The sequence below is a fragment of the Pinus tabuliformis genome, chromosome 1_2 (genome assembly GCF_031772625.1).
Source record: "Pinus tabuliformis cultivar Carrire ecotype Pingquan chromosome 1_2, CPIR1, whole genome shotgun sequence".
Classification (NCBI taxonomy): Eukaryota; Viridiplantae; Streptophyta; class Pinopsida; order Pinales; family Pinaceae; genus Pinus; species Pinus tabuliformis.
This window is the reverse complement of record NC_142298.1, coordinates 477,686,660-477,710,667: the sequence shown is the minus strand read 5'-3', so window position 1 is coordinate 477,710,667 and position 24,008 is coordinate 477,686,660. Positions and strand designations below refer to the sequence as shown.

The 24,008-nt window shown below is 35.7% G+C and overlaps 2 protein-coding genes across 3 annotated transcripts; one reads left to right on the top strand and one right to left on the bottom strand.

Annotated features, from left to right (window-relative positions):
* Nucleotides 1-1,368: 1,368 nt before the first annotated feature.
* Nucleotides 1,369-12,014, bottom strand: LOC149206411 (uncharacterized). Its single transcript, XM_089397691.1, has 4 exons — nucleotides 11,899-12,014; nucleotides 11,533-11,758; nucleotides 11,361-11,441; nucleotides 1,369-1,646 (listed from the first exon to the last, which is right to left on the bottom strand). Exons 1-4 carry the CDS (start codon nucleotides 12,012-12,014, stop codon nucleotides 1,608-1,610), a joined length of 462 nt encoding a protein of 153 aa, XP_089253817.1. The 3' UTR covers nucleotides 1,369-1,607.
* A 176-nt stretch (nucleotides 12,015-12,190) lies between these two features.
* On the top strand, nucleotides 12,191-16,396 carry LOC149206410 (cysteine-rich receptor-like protein kinase 2). Of its 2 annotated transcripts, none has more exons than XM_089393716.1 (7): nucleotides 12,191-13,150; nucleotides 13,232-13,366; nucleotides 14,539-14,681; nucleotides 14,817-15,027; nucleotides 15,175-15,211; nucleotides 15,495-15,645; nucleotides 15,778-16,396. In XM_089393716.1, the coding sequence occupies exons 1-7, from the start codon at nucleotides 12,343-12,345 to the stop codon at nucleotides 16,159-16,161; spliced, it is 1,869 nt and encodes a 622-aa protein (XP_089249842.1). In that variant the 5' UTR covers nucleotides 12,191-12,342; the 3' UTR covers nucleotides 16,162-16,396. The 2 variants fall into 2 exon arrangements, 1 of the variants encoding a protein (XP_089249842.1); XR_016251924.1 differs by having other exon boundaries at nucleotides 12,192-13,150; nucleotides 15,175-15,300; nucleotides 15,778-15,912.
* The last annotated feature ends 7,612 nt before the right edge of the window (nucleotides 16,397-24,008 follow it).

Genomic DNA, 24,008 nt, shown 5'->3' with positions numbered 1-24,008 from the left:
GGTGGAGAAGAATGTAACAATTGAGATTAAAGAAAAGTGTTAAAGTATAGGATCTCACCTTTGTTGATTTTTGACCAAGTATGTATAAAATTATTAAGTTGGTTTTGTTATTAAATGATTATGTAGGATTCTACAAGAAATTAGTTACATTTTTGTTAATGTTTGACACTAACACTATCACATTATGGTTTTGTTATCTATATTAATGATGTGTGAAGGGTGATCTAAGTCTTAATAGTTTCTAGTTAATGATGTGTGAAGGGTGATCTAAGTCCTAATAGTTTCTAGTTTTTTTATTATGCATATCTTTGCCTGTAAAATTAACATGGAATTGACTACCATAACTTGTTGATTCAAGGCCCAAAGTGGCATGGTGTGCTAAACTGGATTGCAAATCGAACATTCGTGCCTCTTGTCGCAACTATTTATTTGCAAAAGTAGTTGTCTTCTTGTCATGGAGTTACTTCTCTATTTTTATTCAGAAAACAACATGAATTCCTTCCCTAAGATCTTTCCTAGGCCGCATTTATTCACTAAAGAGCCAAAGCAATTTTGGGTTATTTTTCTCCCTTCTGTGTCATTATAAACTAAACCAAAAAAATAAGAGAAATATAAATAAAAATAGAAACTATCATTACACTTGGTCAGGATGCTTTTGGGTTATTTTTCTCCCTAAAGAAAAATAAAAATAGAAACTACCATTACACTTGGTCATAATGGTTGGGTTTTTCTTATATACATTGGGTCATCATGGTTTTGGGGTTCATTTTCTTTATTTTGTTACGTTAAAAATGAGAAAAATCAAAATGGAAAGTATCTGTATAGTTGATAGTGATTAATAATATTTAAAATATAAAGAATAAAATGAAATAATAAATTTAAAAAAAAAAATCAAATTTCTGTTTTTCTTTTAATGACATTTCGTTATTTTTTATAATAATGATAAATATTGAGTTTTTGATAAATCTCGAAATCTAAATATGTTTTTAGATGTATACATGAAATGTAGTTCATTTGGTTTGTCTGAAGTTTACTTCTCATGGAAAAGAGTTAAGACTCGAGTAAGAACTCATTAAATCTAGTGGAAAAGAGTAAGAGTAAGATCCAAAAGACTTGGCTCAATAAGACTTGTTTTATAAGGCATATTGAATTGATTTGTGATGAGGTGGCAAAATAACTTCACAATAACTGCTTTATAATTAAGTGTAGAATTGAATTCTGGCTGTATTCCGTGTCAAGTCCATATCAAATTTCAATTCAATACTTCGACTTTGAAATTGCGATCTCAACTTCATTAGGGGAGAGATTCCTAATGTTGTGCAGGGACCAGTAGTTGATATAATACTGGTCCCACCAAACCACCAGTGATTAAGACTTTTGAAACCAAAATTTAGACAGAAATAAATAACATTATGTATAAATAAGTATTAAATTATGTCCAAAAATCACCCATACATTGACTGGGCCCACAACTGTCCATAAATAGTATTTTACTACTTAATATTGCAAAACATATTGACCCAAGTAGAAAACAGCTAGAGCCATAAAGGCTTCCAAACTGGTCTATTCCAGAAGTACAAAACAGCAGTCACTTCAACCCCCACTCATCAGAACTGCAACTTTGCATCCCAAATAAATATGCCTACCTGCACATAACAAAAGGAATGTATGTCAGCATAACTGCTGTGTTGTTCAACAGCTAAACACCCTATGTTCAATAAATGACACCCAACCCAATAACAATTAAATCCACTTTGTTCAATAAATGACACCCAACCCAATAACAATTAAATCCACTTTGTTCAATAAATGATACCCAGACCCAATAACTGCAATAAATGACACCCATCTCACTCTATTTCTCATTAAAACAGATCAAAGCACATGGATCAACAAATAAACAATTCCCAACCATTAGATCACATCAAATTAAATCCATACCACACATTCAAAATGAAGCCATTGCAATCCATGTGCATCCATGTCCACCAATTAAAATCAAGTCCCCAAAACTATAAAAGAAGTCCACCCATTGTTGAAGTTCATCTTATGCTTTCAAACTATTCAGCAAACTTGAAGACAACATCACAAAACAGTGGCCAATATATTCAAGTTAGTTATATGAATTACAACTCATTCTTCTTACAGTTCTGTTTTCATTGTTTTCATTTATCAGATTTCTTACATTACAGTTCTGTCCATAGGGTGACAGTTAACCTATACAGTTACAGTTAACCTTTTTTATACAGAGTTTATGTATGTGTTCTAGCTTATTATATCATCAGCTTCATAGTGATTACAGCTTACATATCACAGAGGTTACGTATGTCGTGTTAGTACTGTAGTCATAGCTTGTTTACTTTACAGGAATTGAACCTTAGCTTACACCTTAGCTTACAGGAATTGAGCGAGCGATTATTATGGCTTGGGTTCTATGCAGAATGAGTTAAAACATAGAGCAAATAAGTGAATTTCTACTACTGGTGAATGGACCATAGAACTGTAAGATTTTAGATAATGAGAAAACACAATTATAAGTAACATAGCAGATGACCGTCTTATTGGCCTTCATATCTTTTCACCTCGTTGAGCTCGAGACCTTAGGGTATGGAGAGCCCGAGCCATACGAAGTTGTAAAAGTTGGACCAAAGGAATGGGGATTTACATAACTCAGCTCTGTAAATTAAGTCACAGATAATGGAGAGAAATCTTGGAGCAGAGATTGTTCTTCACAATATTCAAAATAACTAAATAAATTATATGAAAAATATAAAAAATAAATGACTGCAATGAAACTCGATTAAACTGAAGTAAAACCGATTGTCTATGACACCTAGGAGACCATAGAATCAAATGTAATAGTGATTACAGCTTACATATCACAGAGGTTACGTATGTCGTGTTAGTACTGTAGTCATAGCCAATAGCTAATCACTGGAAGAAGAAACATGACTCGCTATCCTTCCAAGCAAGCAATCCCCACATCCCTTCCTGTTCCTTATATAGTTTCATCTCCCTAGCCATATCCAATCGGAGACCGAGTCTAACCTTGAATAGCATCAGAATCAAAGCCAGCATTCGAACCATTTCCAGCCCAAGATTGATGCAATGCAAAAAAAGGTAGGTAGTAAAAAGGCAGTTAGTACTGTAGTCATAGATTGTTTAGCTTACAGGAATTGAAGCTTAGCTTACAGGAATTGAGCGATTATTATGGCTTGGGTTCTATGCAGAATGAGTTAAAACATAGAACAAAAACGAATTGTAACTTTAATGACTCTGATAAACTTAGTAATTTTTCACATATTTTCAGACCTTGACAATCATCATTGAAACATCACATTGAAACATAATCGAAAGACATTGAAACATAATCGAAAGACATGTATTTTCAGAAGCATGAAGCTATTGAGAAAGCAAAAATTTTGATATTGAGTCGAAAGAATGCAAATAAGTGAATTTCTACTACTGATGAATGGACCATAGAACTGAGGAATGGTTTCTTAGAATGGAAGCCCGAGCGGATGACCATTTCTCTTTATTGGATTAGATGACTGTAAGATTTGAGATAATGAGAAAACACAATTAGGTAAACAAGCATGGTTAGAAAGAGTCATATGTAACTACTGTGTTCTAATTGCATAACTACTGTGTTCTAATACATAATCAATACATATGGATACACTGTAATCACTGTATATGTATATCCTAATGTAATACATATGGATAGACTGTAATCACTGTATACGCATATCCTAATGTAACAAGCTCTGTTTCCTCATTACTTTGATTTCCATGGTTCTACTTATGGCACTGATTCAACCATTAGTAATGATTACACTCTACTCTATAAGGTAAGTACATATTGAATAGACCTACTTATTACCTGTATTCCCTAATCTTTAACAGATATAAGGAGAATGACGTAATTCATACATGTTTACATACCTCATTGGTTTAGCTGTATAAAGCTGTTGAAAGTAAATGGAAAATGATATATGAAAACAGTGACATACATGTTGATAATTTCCTGTAATAGAGGAAAAGTATTTTTGCAGAAGTAATAAAGCATAATTTGACATATATTCTAATGTATAAATGCAACATACATGTTGATAATTTCCTGTAATAGAGAAAAAGTAATTTTTGCAGAAGTAATAAAGCATAATTTGACATATATTCTAATGTCTAAATGCATGCAATAATTTTACAGGTTGTTGCATCTATGGCAAAAGGAAGTTACTCTGCTCGTACAAGGAGAAGTGGTAGGAGAGTGACAAGGGGTGCGCAGCTGCGATGCACATCGTCCGATGATGACAGGCCAGCTGATGTCAATGCCGGCAATGCACCAGGGAACATTGTTGAAAATGACCATGTGACAGCCGCTGATGTTAACACAGCATCAGCCACAGAACCACCATCAACAACAGTCCAAGGGGCAAGCTCAACTAAAAAGATCAATGCTATAAGAGGATGGACAAAAGAACAAATGTTAGTTGCAATTGACGACATAGAGTTTAATGGATACTCAGTTCGGGCATCTGCAAAAAAACATGGTATTCCTCCCTCATCAATACATTATTGGATAAATGGACTGACTCATACAAAACGTAGAGGGCCTCTTACAGTTATGACTGAGGAGGAGGAGGCCGAGGTGGTTGAGTGGTGTAAAGAGATGGCCCAACTGGGACATGGGCTAGAGTTGATACAACTCAAATCAACAGTTGCTCAAATCTGTCAAGGGAGGCCAAACCCATTCAAAGATGGGTTTCCTGGTAAATCATGGTGGTTTGGGTTTAAAAAAAGGCATCCAGAACTTGTATTGCGTACTGCTGAGGGCCTTGACAGAGACAGAGCATTAAATTTGCGCCCTGCAGTTGTGCAAAAATTCTATGACACACTTTCTAGTGCTTACGATAAACATTCTTATGGAGCAGACCATATATGGAACTGTGATGAAACAGGTTTACAGGCAGGGAGGAATTGTGGCATGCGGGTAATTGCCAAGAGAGGGAGCCGAAATGTGCCAAAGATTTTGCCCAAGAGCAGGGAGTGGATAACTATTTTATGTTGTGTTAATGCAATTGGTACTTCAATCCCAGGATTTTATCTATTCAAAGGTAAAAATCAACTGAAAAACTATATACAGAACTGTGAACCAGGTGCATGCATGGCTGCACATCCCCATGCATGGATGACTAAAGAACTGTTTCTAAGTTGGCTTTTTCACTTTGCTGCATCGGTACCAGGTGGCGTCTCGCCTAATAACAGACACCTTTTGGTATTAGATGGCCATGGGAGCCACATGGCTGTACAAACAATTGAGGAAGCAAACAATTTAGGCATCGACCTGTTGACATTGCCCGCTCATACCACTCATAGGCTGCAACCCCTTGATGTTAGTGTGTTTGGCCCTTTCAAGAATTATTTCAGGTCGGAGCGTGCTGCATGGATGGCAAAGAATCCAGGGGTTGAGGTGAAAAGGTTTGAGCTAGCAGAGCTTGCAAGTAAAGCTTTTAAAAGGGCTTTGACACCATCAAATATCAAGGCTGGCTTTAGGAGGACAGGAATCTGGCCACTGAACTATGATGCTCTTATGCATGATACTGGTTGTAGCCAAGCGTTTCATGTGGATGGTCAGGAAGAAGGGAATGTCCAAACAAGTGTTGAAGTGCAAGAAGTAGATGACCAAGATGATGTTGTTGCAGCTGGCAATATGATTTCCCTGTCTCAAGGACACTTATATGCTGAAGATGATGAAACTGTATGTGAAACACAATATAACAATGAACAAATTCCTAGTAACATGGAGATTGTTCCACCAACTCAAGAAAATGAAATTCCTGTTGCTGATATTGCTAATGATATTGTTGAACATGCAGTTGACAATGACCAATTGACATTGCCAAGCCAAGTAACCCCACCTTCATGGCTAGCAGAAGCAATGATCAATATGAATGCACATAGTGTCTCAGCAACCAATGAAGAAAGCATGAACATGCCCTCACAACCAGTAGAATTGAACAGTGAAATTGTTCATTTTTTTGTGGACAATAGATCAATGGAAGAAGATGAAGGACATAATGAGGCATCAAATGAAGATAATGATATGGTTCAATCAGTTCCAACAGATACTGAAAGGGAAGTACCAAGCAATGACATGCAGGTGGGAGGGGTGGAGAAGACACTTGGACGGTTCCTAAAGCTACCAGTAGAGAGAGTATCAATGAAAAAAAATCAAGGTGCACCAGGTAGTCTTCGTCTGGGCCGAAGCTCACAGTTACTCACCTCAGAGGACTATATAAACCTGTTAGTTGAGTCAGAAAAAAAGAAATTTGAAATGCAAGAATTAAAACAGAAAAAGAAGGATATAGTCAAGGAGAAGAAGGCAGCAAGGATTGTTGCAGCACAACGTCGAGCAGAAGAATGGATTGAAAGAGATAAAGCAAGGCAAGTTAAGGACCAACAAAAGCAAATGGCAAGACAGGAAAAGGAAAAACGAAAGGCACAACAAATGCTTGAAAAGGAACAAGGGATGATCAACGATACAAGAATAGCTGATGAAACCAGGATTATTTCAAACTCATTGGACTCCATTGCAGACAATACACCATTATTCCAAGATCTCATAAACATTCAAGTGCCCCACTATCAAACTGAGGGTTTACCCACTTGCCTTGTTCCTACCAGAGCTGGTGTCAATTCTCTGTATGCTCATTACACACCTCCACTTAATGCAGGGGTCAGTAGGGAAAATGTGAGGTATGGGTACTCAGTACCTCCATGGTTGGAAGCTGCAAATTGGAATCAATCATATGGCATCAATCAACCATTTCCTAATCAGCCCTTGACTGGTAGGCCAACCTACCTGGCTCAAGAAGGTAACTCGGGGAGTTTTGGCACTCAAGATTCTCAGGGCCATAAAGAATAGGGGTGCCATATGTTTTTGGTTCTAACCACATTATGATGTGGATTTTGGATGGATTGTATCTTTTTCTTGGCACAGAAACATTTTGGCTTACAACACTAGATTGTATCTTTTTCTTGTCACAAAAATATTTTGGCTTAGAACACTAGATTGTATCTTTTTCTTGTCCCAAGAAACATTTTGGCTAACAACCTAGTAGTGATTTCTTGTGGCAACCTAACTGTGTGTTGATAAGAAATTTTCAATGGAATATGTCTTTCTGTAAAATATTAATTATGATAAAACTATTTCTATAAGTTATTCTGTGCGCCCTCCCCGCCACGTTAGAAAACCACGCGTAAAAGCACATGGAGCCGGTACAACACCTGTCCACCATGGAGCTCATGTGTTGGCCATCATATCATTGCATAAAACTTTGTGTTCGCGCCATTTCACAGGTTTGTTTGGGGTCATTGCTGCGATGTTTGGGAATTCAATAATAACATTTCAAGTTGCATATGAAAAAGGCTAAATATAGAAATCAAATGACCAGACAATCTTATTATGATTGAGAGCACTCATTATCAGGTTGAGTATGAAAAAGGCTAAATACAGAAATCAATGAGGAGGCAATCTACCTCATAATAAGTTTTATTAAATGTGAAAAAGCCACTAATAATTTTATTGATTGAGGGGACACTTGAGAAATTGAGAGCACTCATTATCAAGTTGCATATGAAAAAGGCTAAATATAGAAATCAAATGACCAGACAATCTTATTATGATTGAGAGCACTCATTATCAAGTTGAGTATGAAAAAGGCTAAATACAGAAATCAATGAGGAGGCAATGTACCTCATAATAAGTTTTATTAAATGTGAAAAAGCCACTAATAATTTTATTCATTGAGGGGACACTTGAGAAATTGAGAGCACTCATTATCAAGTTGAGCATGAAAAAGGCTAAATAAGTGGACCGTTATCTAAAGGAACATCATTCAACTTGATAGCTCATGCTTCAACCATAATGCTTACAAAGCAATTTCTACCCATTGTATTCTGTAATAGCTAGTCAGTGAACCCCAAGACGGGCTGGAAACAGAGACTACTTCAGATATTCACACAATGAGTAAACTATTATATCATATACTAATTTACATTAGAACTTTGAAGTGAACATCTGAATCAGAGGGACCTAGGAATAAGTCATATTTGCTCATTTACATGATCCACATCCTTAATTAAATTAAAATGAACAGTAAGGCCACTGAATGTGCAAGCCCCATTCTTGGGAGCAATTGGAGGGATGACCTTGTTCGCTGGAAGTGAAGGAGGGAGAAGTATAGCTTTGTCCACTCAACTCCCTCACAATCAGATGGAAACCCTGAGACAGATACTCTTGATCATCCCGTATTGAACATTCTTTCGATTTCTATATGTGGTTCCATATTAATATGTCTCGGTTCTTCTACTTAGTGGACAGTTCACACCTCAATGGCTCAATGGCTAGACAGTTCGCACCTCAATGGCTCAATGGCTTTTCATGTGGTCAATAAATTTTGACATCAGATGTTAGGAGAGATGGGTTTGACACTCAACCCATTAATCTTTGGATGATCTTTTCTCTAAGAGCATTTTATACATTGTATTTTTTATGCCTTCGATCTCAACATTGAAGGCATCAAATTTGCAGCACTGTACAAAGCTCTAAACTCACTTATGGCTCCAATAAGTGGACCGTTATCAAAAGGAACATCATTCAACTTGATAGCTCATGCTTCAACCATAATGCTTACAAAGCAATTTCTACCCATTGTATTCTGTAATAGCTAGTCAGTGAACCCTAAGACGGGCTGGAAACAGAGACTACTTCAGATATTCACACAATGAGTAAACTATTATATCATATACTAATTTACATTAGAACTTTGAAGTGAACATCTGAATCAGAGGGACCTAGGAATAAGTCATATTTGCTCATTTACATGATCCACATCCTTAATTAAATTAAAATGAACAGTAAGGCCATTGAATGTGCAAGCCCCATTCTTGGGAGCAATTGGAGGGATGACCTTGTTCGCTGGAAGTGAAGGAGGGAGAAGTATAGCTTTGTCCACTCAACTCCCTCACAATCAGATGGAAACCCTGAGACAGATACTCTTGATCATCCCGTATTGAACATTCTTTCGATTTCTATATGTGGTTCCATATTAATATGTCTCGGTTCTTCTACTTAGTGGACAGTTCACACCTCAATGGCTCAATGGCTAGACAGTTCGCACCTCAATGGCTCAATGGCTTTTCATGTGGTCAATAAATTTTGACATCAGATGTTAGGAGAGATGGGTTTGACACTCAACCCATTAATCTTTGGATGATCTTTTCTCTAAGAGCATTTTATACATTGTATTTTTTATGCCTTCGATCTCAACATTGAAGGCATCAAATTTGCAGCACTGTACAAAGCTCTAAACTCACTTATGGCTCCAATAAGTGGACCGTTATCAAAAGGAACATCATTCAACTTGATAGCTCATGCTTCAACCATAATGCTTACAAAGCAATTTCTACCCATTGTATTCTGTAATAGCTAGTCAGTGAACCCTAAGACGGGCTGGAAACAGAGACTACTTCAGATATTCACACAATGAGTAAACTATTATATCATATACTAATTTACATTAGAACTTTGAAGTGAACAACTGAATCAGCGGGACCTAGGAATAAGTCATATTTGCTCATTTACATGATCCACGTCCTTAATTAAATTAAAATGAAAAGTCACTGATACAGTAAGGTTTTATCGTTGGAGCCCGAGAAGGGTTAGTTATTGAAATGCATTTTATGTATGAGAACATAATTCATTACTAAAAATATTTATTCTCTTATCTCTGTAACCATTAGTAACCGGTTTTGGAATCGACTGTAAAATGTGTGAACTTTTTTTTTCAGAGAAAAAAGCATCACAGATTATATTGACAATATAAAAAACATCATAAGATACAAAAGGGTGGCATATGACAGCCACTGTCCGAGACATCTCGAGGAAAGGAAAATGTCAGAGGTCCGAAAACATATACATCAGGTTCAGGAAAATAGCAAAAAGCATCAAAATTAATAACCAGGAGTAACAAATTCCAAAAACGAACAAGACTTCTCTTCCTCCATAGTTAAATAACTGCAATGGTAGACTTATACTGCCCCATACATATGGCCATTAAAGAATTTGTTATTTTCAGCGCAACCAAAAAAAACCCCAAATTTGCTTAAACTGTAAATATACTCAAATTAGTCAATTGTGAGCAGCGTCAACATGGAAACAAAAAGGACTGTGTATACAGGATATCCATATTGCAAAACATATACATCAGGTTCAGGAAAATAGCAAAAACACCAAAATTAATAAGCAGGAGTAACAAATTCCAGAGACGAACAGGACTTCTCTTCCTCCATAGTTAAATAACTGCAATGGTAGCCCATACATATGGCCATTAAAGAATTTGTTATTTTCAGCGCAACAAAAAAAACCCCATATTTGCTTAAACTATAAATATACTCAAATCAGTCAATTGAGAGCAACGTCAGCATGGAAACAAAAAGGACTGTGTATACAGGATATCCATATTGCAAAACATAGCAAAAAGCACCAAAATTAATAACCAGGAGTAACAAATTCCAACAAATTCCAAAAACGAACAGGACTTCTCTTCCTCCATAGTTAAATAACTACAATGGTAGACTTACACTGCCCCATACATATGGCCATTAAAGAATTTGTTATTTTCAGCGCAACCAAACAAACCCCAAATTTGCTTAAACTGTAAATATACTCAAATTAGTCAATTGAGAGCAGCGACAGAGGGTTTCGAGGCTTCATTTCAAATACAAAAAGTGAAGTTCCTGACAGAAGCTTTCACGGACGAGGAGAAGATAAGTTATGCAAGTCAATTGAGAGCAGCGACAGAGGGTTTAGAGGGTTCATTTGGGGTCATTGCTGCGATGTAGGAGTTTCCCTTTGTATTTCTGCTCGGGGGCCGAGGGCACGGGACGGCCGAGGAGCACGGGACGGCCTTGGATAGCACCGAAAACAGCAAAAATAACAGCGAGGGCACGGGACGGCCGAGGATAGCACGGGACGGCCTAGGATAGCACCGAAAACAACAAAAATAACAGCGAGGGCACCGGACGGCCGAGGATAGCATGGGACGGCCTAGGATAACAGCGAAAACAACGAAATTTCAGATAAACCCTAAACCTTCAACAACAAACAGCTCAAAATATCCCATAAACCCTAAACCTTCAACAACAAACAGCTCAAAATATCCCATAAACCCTAAACCCTCGGAAAAAAATCCTCCAAAAAATGCCATAAAATGCCATAAAAGTTTACAAAATATCCAAAAATAGAGATGTTGTGTTGAAAAACACAGAGAATGCTGGTAGGATTAAAATCCTACCGGGTACATGGTCGCCGACCTCCCCCACCTTCCCTGGAGCTCGCCAGACCTTCTCCACACCTGCAACGACGTTCTGCACACCTGCAACGAGAAGAAAAATATATATTAGGGAACTGAAAACCACAAAAACACCACCACAAAACAGCAAATTGACAGCAAAACACCATTTGACCTCGAGCTCAGTAAAACAGCGACCGACTCCTCCCCAAACAACAAAATCGTCGAATAAGACCAGCAACAGAGAAATGCTAAACAACTGACATTCCAGAACGACCAAGAACTCCAGGCGGAAAAGCACAAGAAAAGGAGAAGCGCTGTGCCAACCACAAACCCTGAAACTCCAGCAAACATTCGCACCAGCACCTGCATACCAGGCGAAGCGCGCAGGTCCACAAACCCTGTCAACCGAACAAACGCCTCAAACAGCACACGAATAAACGATGAAGTGCGCAGGTTCCGGGGCCGTCCCGTGCCATAATCGGCGGGGGGCTTCGCCCAACAACCGGCCCCGAGCATAAACACAAAGGGAAACTCATACATCGCAGCAATGACCCCAAACGAACCTGTGAAATGGCGCGAACACAAAGATTTATGGGTTGATAAGGTAGCCAACACATGGAGCTCCACGGTGGACAGGTGTCGTACCGGCTCCATGTGCTTTTACGGGTGGTTATCTGACGTGGCGGGGAGGGCGCACATGTAATGGCGACCCTCCCCTAAACCATTTCCCATTTGTAATTGGGAAGATAAAATGGCTCACGCGTGGACTATTAAATCTATAGCCAAACTACTCTTGTTTCTTCTCATTATACGCATCCTAATTTTCAGCCTGCGCATGCACTTAGAAGGAAAATGCACCAGACATTTCCTTTCAAGCATCACACCTTAACAAAAAAGAAGAGAGTAGTGACAATTCTTTTAAAGTTAGAATGAATCAGAATGAACCCTGACCCTGATTTTGAGTTCAATTGCTTTTGACAGAATGGCCCCCTCCCATATCTGTAATTACAGGAGGAATATCATTAAGTTCACTGCAAAATTCAATATATTTCTCTCTTTATCGCTGTTACTACTAAGATTGGTATCAGCTCAGATGGATATTACTACTGATGTCGAAGCATCTAGTTGCGATGGCAGTTATATCATGAACGGCAGTGCTCTGGAAAGGAACTCAAATATGGTTCTGAATTCATTAGTTGAGAATGTTGGGGAGACGGGTTTTAATATTTCGTGGTATGGACAAAATGAAGATAAGATGTACGGTCTTGCTCAGTGCAGAGGAGACATGAATGCCCCTACTTGTGAGGCATGCGCTTCATACGCTAAAAGGACTTTCAATGAAGACTGTCGCTGTATTTCCGGAAGCATTCGTCTAAGAGGATGTTTCTTGAGATATGCCACTTATAACTTCTATTCAAAATTAACGTTTACAGAACATAACGCTATAGAATGCATAAATACTACCAACAGAACCGATGCAAACGCTAGCGGTTTGGATTGGTCGATTGCCAATCTTTTGACTAAAGTTATTAATGATGCTGTGTCCAGTGAGGTGGGTTACGCTACAGGAAATGGGAATGGGATTTATGCTGTGGCTCAGTGTTGGAGAGACCTTAATATGGATCAGTGTAGACAGTGCCTCAATACTTGGTACAAAAGTTTCGCTCATTGTCCACAAGGATTTATCCAAGGAGATGACTATAATAAGAACTGTGTAATTCATTTTGCAACATACAAGTTTTATGGTGATGACGTCCTTTTGGCCTCACCCTCCAAGAGGGCCACTGAAGGTATTGTCCATTATTTATTGGAAAACATTCTAAAAGCATTTGCTAATTCAATTTAATAATGCGGATTGCTATTTGCTGCAGGAAAATCCCGCCCTAATCTACCAATATTACTTGGATTGACCATTCCTGGTGTCGTTATTGTGCTGCTGCTGTTTGGAGGAGTTGTAATTTGGAAAAGAAAAGTTAGTAAGCCCCTGCGTGAGAAGCCAGTTCTGGGTGAGTTGAATTTCTCTTTCTTTATATATATAGATGTATAATTTGTGTTTAATGATATTTTCAAGGAGAAAATTTGCAACCCATATTTTATATTATATCGTATTCTCAGTTGCAAATTTAGTAGTAACACATCTTCTGGACTCCATATGTTAGGGTTCAGATTTAACCATCCCACGCCTGGTCAGATTAAAATTGTGGTTTTCCTTCATGGATTTATAGATGTCAGGGTTTGCCTAATCACCTTAAGATGAAAACCAAATCCTGCAACTTGGATCATGTCTTCTAGCAGTCATAAAATGAAATGTCAATTTTCTGTCACCCTATACAGATTAGCAATTGTATGGTGTCAATAGCTCAGAATTTATATTTTTTCGTAAATCATAAAATGAAATGTCAATTTTCTGTCACCCTATACAGATTAGCAACTGTATGGTGTCAATAGCTCAGAATTTATATTTTTTCGTAAAATTTACAGGTTAAGAAGGTATACACAGTTTCCTCAATTTCTAGCCACAAAGATGAAGTATAGAAACAATTGAATTAGAATAATCATAGAAACTGTCAATGACAAAAAGTTAAACAAAATATCACATATTGCTTAAAAACCGAACTATTTATTGTCACATAATGCAATACAGTAACAAACCAAGTACCATCATGGCAAATTCTGTGATTGATAATATTTTGTACCTAGAGAAAAATAATATTTAATAAACAAACTGAATGCGGATTTCAGCGGTCTTATTAAGGATAACCTGCATCTGCCTACCTACACTTGAAATGGCAATTTCAATGATGCAACAAATTCACTGGTTGAACCCTTCCCTTATATATATGGCGTTTATGAGTCTATTCCGTCGTCCTTTTTTAGCAAGTCCTCAAACTAGTAGGTTAATTGGTCCTTAAGAGCTCTAACTAGCTTAGTTGCTTTTTGAATTATGAATGGTTCTATTTATTGAACGTTGAAGGATATCTTCGACTACATCTACCAAGACTCTTCTCAAGTTTCATTCTCATTACGGTTCTTCATATGTCCACCTCTTTTCTATTAAAACCTTTTATTTGCTAACACTGTCCCTACTCTTGTGTATATTTTTTCCTGGGTGGGATAATTCTGAGTGGAATCATTAAGAATTGTATTTCTCATCATGAAATTTTTCTTTATTTTGCAGGTTACTATAAATCAACAAAGGAACCTTCAACAGCTATATCTAAATCAAAATTAAATTACAAATTTCAAATTCTACAAACAGCTACTCGAAGCTTTGACCCGACAAACAAACTTGGTCAAGGAGGATTTGGTTCTGTCTATAAGGTGATGTTCACAATCATTCTATCATACTGAGTTCTCAAATACTATGGGCAAATTTACATCATCACTGAACAGTACAGATTGGACATGTGCAAATTTACATCATCACTGAACAGTACAGATTGGACATGTTGGTAGGGGATTTTACCAGATGGCAAGGAAATTGCTGTGAAGAGACTCTGTGACAACAGAGAACACAGTGTGAACGAGTTCTTCAATGAGGTGAATTTGATAAGTTGTGTTCAACATAAAAACCTCGTCAAACTGTTTGGCTTCAGTATCGATGGTATAAATAGAATTCTGGTTTATGAATACCTTCCCAACAAGAGCCTTGATAAGTTTCTATTTGGTAAATTTTCATAGCTATATAGATTGATTTTTGTTACAATCTTCAATAATTTTTTATAACCATATAGACTGATTTTTGATACAATCTTCACATGTGAAGCATTGCTGTTTATACAAAATTTTGACATAGAATTGTACTTTGCAACAGATGGAAACATGGCCAAGGTGCTTGATTGGGAGAGAAGGTTTGAGATTATATTAGGAATAGCTAGTGGGCTAGCTTATCTTCATCAAGGATCAGATATTCGCATCATCCATAGAGACATAAAAGCTAGTAATATTTTATTAGATCAACATTTTAAACCTAAAATCGCAGATTTTGGGTTAGTTAGGCACTTTTCTGAAGATCAAACTCATTTAAGCACAGCTATTGTTGGAACTCGGTAAGAATCTAGAAAGAAATACAAAAAAAACAAATAAAAGAATTAAAAGCTGTTATTAATATATATATTTTCTTCTTTTCTACAGAGGTTACATGGCTCCAGAATATCTTATGCATGGTCATCTAACTGAAAAAGTTGACGTCTATGCTTTTGGGGTGCTAGTTCTGGAGATTATTACTGGCAGAAAGAATAGAACCCCTTCATATGCTGATGAAGTGCCATCTCTCCTGACCGTGGTAATGACCTTGTCATATCTAAAAGCCTATTCTCTTACAAATTAAAATATCTTGTCATATATAGAATCTTATTTTGCTTCTAAACTAAAAGGTTTGATAAGATTTAGAAGCTATAATACATGTATGATGCAGGTTTGGAATCATTATTTATCAGGAACACCTACAAACATCATTGATGCCAACATCGAAGAAAACTCCCAAGAAAATGTATTGCAAGTCGTTCACATAGCTCTACTTTGCACACAGGCATCTGCAAATCTTCGTCCTTCTATGTCTAAAGTCATCATGTTCCTCATGAACAAAACCCCAAATCTTCCGCAACCTACTCAACCTCCTTTCATAGATGTCGTCCATTCACAATTAATTACTAATCCTATTGCTGCATCAAGCCTTCAAGCAAATACTAACACTCGTGCTGCTTTGAAAATCCATACTCCAATATCAAACTTTGCTTCCTTCCCTGACACTCCATTGTCATTGAACACTATCTCGTCCACCTCTTTTGGCCCAAGATGACCCAAAAGAAATTATAATCCTATGTGGTGGATTTCATTATATTTTATTAGTATTGCAACGCTTTTCATTTCACCTTTATGAAAGAGCGAGAATGAACACTAGAAGAGCAGATATGCTTGTAATTCTCGTATCAGAGAATTGAACAACTATTGTTTTTAAAGGAATTTATTCATCTGGCATGTATGAATTCAAGGAATGTATAAGTGAATTCAAAAGACAATAATAAAATATGTATTCAAATCATCGCATAAAGAGCTAGAATGAACCCAAGAGGGGCTGATCTGCTTGTAATTCTTGTATCAGGGAATTGAATAACTATTGTTTTTAAAAGGAATTTATGCATCTGGCGTGAATGAATTGAAGGAGTGTATATATGAATTCAAAAGAAAATAACAAACTCTGTATTCAAATAATCTGCGAGAGCTTATACAACCCTATAAATCAAATAATTACAGAGCATAGTGCCTCTCTGAAAAATAAACCTGTCAACCTATAAACATGACCCTGAAGAGCACATGCTCCCTAATTAAGAATTCCTTTTGAGTTTTGCGTGACGTGTCTTTTTTAAGTCCTGGGTAGTATTCAAAAATTCCTTAGCCTTAACTTGTTTTTACACATTAACAATATTATTTCACATCTCTTAACATGTTTAATTCAATAAATAAATATGATCAGTTGAGTCATTTCAACTTAATGGAGTATTACACCTCCCACAAATTGCCTCAAATAAGTGAAGCATAAATTCATTATTACGAAAAATCTCAATAAAGTGGAGGTTTCATGTCCCACCTATATGACCTATTCATATCACACATCAAGGTTACCCCGTAGGTTTAGAACTACCTTTGCTTTGATACCTTAGTCATGAAAGGGTTACCAAACCTGGAACTTTCTATGTGCGCACCACTACCTTTGCTTTGATACCTTGGTCATGAAAGGGTTACCAAACCTGGAACTTTCTATAGGCACATTAACCTTTCATACTTAAAGGCTCACTTTGTGTTATGCGCTTAGATAAACACACCCAACAAATAACAGATGTAAGATCAGTTTTAGCCAATTCCTTCTTACATCCAAGTCTGCAAAACAGTGGAAGCCTTCTCATTTGGGGATTTTATTAAATTGAGAGTTTATGACTGCGAGGCATAAAAAGTGTATACCTGCTCACGATCTTATTAATTTTGAGGTTTAAAGAATCTAACGAATTAAATTACATTCATGTATATTCTATGTTTAATTTTAGCAATGGCAGATTGGATTTTTAACACAAACGGTTTGGTTTGGTTAAGAGTTTATTTTTTAATGAAGGAATGAAATAGTTTAAAGGTTTAAGACTGAGAAGTATTTTGGTAAGAGTAAAAGTTTTTTTTTTCTTACTGACTAAAGTCTGGTTTTCTTTTGAATAATAGTGATGAGTCAGTCTATATTCAAGAATAGCCTCCAGTAATAACTGTCCCATTGTTAGTTTGATATCTGAATTATAATAAATTTTCCTACTACATATTTAAAAAAAAACAAAACACAAAAAACAAGCAAAATCTCTTAATTAAATTAAGATAAGGTAAATTCAAATGAATTTAGCACAATGCTGGTGATAGCATCCTGCAAGTAGGCATATTGTTCTTTCATCCAACATTAGGGCTAGCCCCAGCCTAAGCTCAATAAATTAAACATTTAAAACTCACATAATCTTTCTTTTTAATTAAACAATAAGACTTCCCTGGAGATCACCTATCCTTCTACTACTCTAGCATTAACTACAAAATTCCCATAAGATCTGCCCATTTTTATACTACTCTAACATTAACTGCATAATTCTGATGAGATCAGATGATCAGTTACATTAACGTGAGTATGATCACACCCAAAACTCACTTGATTTTTTACACCATAATTCTGATGAGATCAGATGCATTAACGCGAGTAAGATCACACCCAAAACTCACTCGATTTTTCACACCATGGATTTACTTTCACCCCTTGAAGTTGCTTTTAAATGTGGAATATTACTTATTCATCCATAATTTTTTCATTTTTACTCGTTATATGTAATTGCATAAATGGATTTCATGGCTTAGCGATATTTAAAGGTTTTGAAAGTCACAGTGACTCTCAAAAGAGAATACACGGTGTATTGTTGGGTTTGCATATTCACTAACAGTTCGTCTCTAAGATGTTTTAGTGGTGTCAGAATTTTTATTTGCAAAATGTCCACAAAAAGTTATTGATTTTCATTCGTTTGAAAATATGAAAATAAAATAAAATAAAAAATCATCTTACTGGATTGAATTATACAACTACTACGAGTTTCGGACTAACACTGCCGCCACAACCACATCGCCAAAGCTGAATCCCAACTCTATATTATATGATAAATCTGCTCGCTTCAGCGATATAAGATGTATTATGATTCTTCAGTGAGGATTCTTTCCCCCACTAAAAAAAAGCTGAATCCCAACTCTATAAAGCGAAGTTTTCATGCTATGACTGAACTGAATAAGCAAGTGCAATTCGGAATTCTTCTATTCATTTAAAAATGAATTCAATTTAATTGGATTAATATTATGAGATTTAATTTGGAATTCAATTTAATTAGATTAATATTTTGAGATTTAATTTGGAATGAGTTCCTGTATAACGAATTCTAAAATATTTTTAGAATATGTAATTGGAAATAAAAATGAATTAAATATGTATATAATAAATATGTGTAACCGTTACAAAAATATTTTTTGGTAGAATAGTTGGATAAATCGTTTAAATTTTTATGATGCATAATTGATTCGTTAACTTTTATGGATATTTCACTAGATAATACCTCACAACAAATCTAATAATAATATATTAAAACAGTATAGTATTATAGTTTTATTAAAATTGTAGTTGTGTAGATTTCACTGTAATTAGTACATGCATGCGAATGGAAATTATGCAGAAAAATAAAAAATGACAAAATACGCTGTGACATACACATAAGACACAAAATATACTTTGTTGAGAAAATTCAACTCGAAGGTGCGACCATTTGCTCCCTTTTTTTGTTTGGAAATATCGCTGCATATACAAAAAAGTAATGTTTGTGGCCGTGGGCTGCTATAGTTCACAGATCATCTCTGTGTGCTCTACCCCTATCTCTCATGGCTATCTTTGCTCAGTTACGGAACAAAATGCTCTCAAAAGAATGAAATGCTTCATTCTCCTAGTGACCCTTTTATAACACAGTCCTATAGCCTACTACCTACTAGTAGTTAAGTTTGACTACATCAACTCCTAACTAGGGTTACAATATAGACTCTTCTAAAGTCTTTCACATCATAACGTGGCAATCCCCTTTTCCATGAATAATGGGGCTGAGGTAGCATCCTCGAGAGTTATAGGTGTGAAAACAGGCAGGTCAACTTCTAAGTGGTAAAAAGGTATGTGTTTATTGTGTCGTTGAAAGGATCTTTGTGTAGAATAGAATAAAAAAGTGTGACGCTAAAGCAGTAAAGTTAGACCCCAACAAATGTGGTTTGATAAAAAAAAGTCACGTGAACTTATTCCTTCACTTTTTCAATTTAAATATACCCATATAAATAAAAAACAATATAATGATCTAATCCAATTAATAACAGATTACACACTTCTTTCACTGGAGTACAATAGTTCAAAAAAATTTAAATTCACTATTCAAATTAATTAATAGTAAGGTCTCTCCAACATTAAGCGAGAGGATAAAGCCCACTGTCATTTCGTGTATCGAAACCTACATTATTGGACACAAACAGAACCTACATGACCAGTCTCATTGCCTTTCCTACCGTGTTGCTTATTGTAGTGTCATCGCATGCAATAATGTTGTGTATTGATGCATCTGGACAATTTAATTTTGGATATAAGTTGTGCGGATCATATCTCAAAAAGCATCCATTGAGATAAATGTTAAAGGAACTGGAACTAAATGTTAACTAAATATTTTATGGTGTTGTCTCAAGATCACAATTTCGATTCTATGGTGAAATTTTTTTTAGGATCTTGTGAAAACAATTTAAAGAAAACTATTTCTTTTAAGATTTAGTGAAAATAATTTAAAGAAAATTAATTTTAGAAGTGTTTGAATTATTTTTTAATGGTAAAAATGAATCCTGCACTATCAAGAATTTTTAATGCAACTAAAATCTTGAAGTTTGAAAACTACAATCAGTATTTCAAAAAAATTTTGTCAAATTTTTTAAAACTTACTTGAATTTCTATTATTTTCCAAACAAAATTATGACTTCGTTAAACTACAACAATTTTCGATTTTTATGATTTTCAAATTTAACACAGTGTTACTTTGCATTTGCCAAAATCTTGACTAATCTTCACATGGTTTTCAAAATTGCCACCGAGTGTTATTATAAACATAATTATGGTTATTATTCGAATTTAAGACAAAAATGTTACTTTGCATCTGCCAAAATCTTGACGAATCTTCACATGGTTTTCAAAATCGGCACTGAATGTTATTATGACCGTAATTATTATTATTATCAAAAGTTCTTTTGTTTTCATAAGAAAGAATGTTATTTTTCTTAGATCTTCAAGCAAACTTTTTTATTTTTTTATTATTATTTTATATAATTAAAAATAATAAATTTTAAGAAGAAATTTTAAAATAGTTTGGATTTTTTTATTGTTAAAATTTTGTTATATATCGTGTTCTGTATTTAAAGAAATTGATAATTAGACTAAATTTATAATTACTGAACATTGAGTTGATTCCTGTAGCTACTATTATAATCTCTAGATACATACTCAATGCCCCATGCTCAACCCTCAACCCACAAATGTAATAATAAAAAAATTCAAACTAAAACCAAATGCCTCACAAAAACTTTATATCATGACCATCCCCAATAAAAATACTCCTAAAAGCTTGACCATACAATTATTATTAAAATGACATTTTTGAATTTAATAAAACTCAACACCCTCCAATGTCTCTATTACAATTGGTTTGTTCAATATTAACCATTAATATATAAAATTTCATAAATTTAAAATAATATTTATTTAATTAAAAATTAAAAATATTTTTTTTTTTTATAATTATTTTAAATAATTTAAAAATCATAATTTAAATTACGATTTTATAAAATATTTAAAACTTTATTTTACCTTAAAAAAATACAAATTCATCTTAAAATAAATCAAACGCTAAAATAAAATTTTTGTTTTATGTTAACTTTAAATTATAACCCGATATACTTATAAATTTTAACCCTGTTTCTCTACCTTACCATTAGATATTACTCCGATTTCTCAAATAAATAAACTCCAAATAAATATTAATCTTCCTTCACCGAGTTTGAATCTTAACTCTAGTGCAAAAGCATTTAATTCAATCTATCTTATAAATTTCCTACAACTAATTAGGTTTCCCTTAATCCTTGATCTCTCCCGTGATAGAGTGTCCAGCATTCCACCTCAGGTTATAACCAGTATATTCTCTAACAAGGTTTGAAACCCTGATTTGGTTAACCCAATCGTGTTTGCTCTTTTTAACACGATGAATCCTCTTACTGATAGAATGATGGCAGCTTGATAACGATTAAAACTTAAGTAGCAGTTGCGGCATTTAAAGTGAATGGGTTACCATCGTTTGAGGGCGGGAGATGCAGCTTGATAACGATTAAACCCTCAACAGAAGCTGGGGCATTACATTTAATGGGAATGGATTGTCGTCGTTTGAAGGAGGAAGAGTGATAAATATGTCCATAGGTTGGTATGGGTATTTCATAATGGGTTTTTCATAATTTTAATTTAATTATCAATAATTATTCGATAGATACATAAAAGGTTAATTTTTATAAAATATGTTGAAATATTCATAATAGCAAAGTTTAAAATTTATCTCTAAAATAGTTATGGTATTTTAATTGATTTATTTTAAATTTAATTAATTAAGAGAAGTCATATCAATACTTCATAGTAATAAGGAAGGAATTGAAATGTGTGAGATTTGGATCGAACGGTGGAGCTAGGGTTTTGCGTTAGGGTTTTGTCACTGGTCACCATGGCGAGACGTGGAGGAGGGAGTTCATCTCCCCCTTGCAGTCAAGTGGTTGCAGACAGAAGCAAGGGAGCTGGATTGCTCGCTTCAAGAAACCAACGGAGGTGGCAACAGAGGCTATGAATACAAGAAAATTGGAAAATATTAGACCTCATGGACAGGAAGAGAATCATGAGGAAGCTAGTAAGGAGAAGAGGACATCGGTTAGCAGTCAGAAAGTTGCTCTTATGAGTACAACAAGGGTCTGTAAACCCAAGTCAACCACTATTCCTCAGATCGTTTTAAGTGACCCAACGCTACAAGTGCATAGAGATCACATGGCGGAATATGCGGTTATCTGCAAATTTATGGGGATTTGGCTGACAGAAAAGGCTTTGCAAGCATGGATAAGGAACCACTGGAAACCAAAGGGGGAAATCAACCTTCACCTTCGGTCCAAGGGCTTCTTCACGGTGGTGTTCACAAGCTTAGAGGATAAAGACAGAGTGTTCGAAGGAGGACCCTATTTTTACGCTTCTGCATGCCTTTACATGCGATCATGAGTGATGAAATTTGTCCCAGAACGAGAAACTTTCACATCGTACCGGTATGGATAACACTCTACTCCCTTCCTTTAGATTATTGGCTGCCGGAGTCTCTAAAGGCTATCGGCAACAAGCTAGGGCATTTTATAAAGATCTCAAATGCTACTCTAAGAGGCAAATACACTTCCTTCGCCCTAATATGTGTGGAAATGGACTTATCTGGGGCACTTCCAGATGCAATCATTTTAGAAGTGTATGATGAGGAATGGGTGCAGGTGGTGGACTATGAACATGTCCCATTTAGGTGTCTTAAGTTCCATGAACACAGGCACCTATATAGGGACTGCCCATTGAACAAGTTGGAGAGCAATACAAAAGACACTATAGGAAAAGATCCCTAGGGTTTTACTAAGGTTGGGGGTAAAGCGAAAGGAGGCAAGTGGTACCAAAATAAAATTAATGAGGACGAACAATCGAGCCACAATAATTTTAAGATCTTAGAAGAAAAAGTTGGAAACAATGGGACAAACCAGGAATCGAAGAATATTCCCACTGAGAAGGAAAGGGATTCTAACATGGAGGATATACCAGAGAACAACCAACAAAAGGATGATATGCCGAGCATTATGGAGCTCAGTAGGGACCATGAGATGACCCCAAGTGAGGCTGGAACAGAAGACCATGAACAGTAGGAGATTCTAGAGAGGGAGAATTTAGATCTAGAAAAGTTTCTAGAGCGGGGAATCACCAAAGGGGTAGACTCTCTACCAAAAGAGGAGTTTGACAGGGTTTAACAGCTCTTCCTTTGGAGATCACAAATGAAGGGTTCTGGAGTCAAAATAAACCATGATAGCCAGGAGAACAGAGGGGTGAAAACGTTGGAGGATACACCAATGCATTCTTCCAAGAACCCAGGTAGGAAAAGAAGAATAAAAAAAAAGAATGAGTTGTTGACCAAATGTGGTAAACTTATGATTAAATTAGGTAAGATGAGAGATCTTACCAGTTACTCCTTTACAAACCTTTCTTAATGAAGCTTACAACCTGGAACATTAAGGGTCTAGGAAGTAAAAGGATACAAATAAATCTTAGCAGTAGAATAAAAGAAGAAAAACCAGATATGGATTTTATTCAGGAAACAAAATGTTCGATGGACAAGATCAGAGAGATACACAGCAAATGGTTAATCAAGTATGAATATCTAGAGGTTAAAGTGGACAAATCGGCGGGTGGGATTCTTACGCTATGGGATCCTTAGAAACTTGGAATCCTAGATGCTGAAGCTTCTA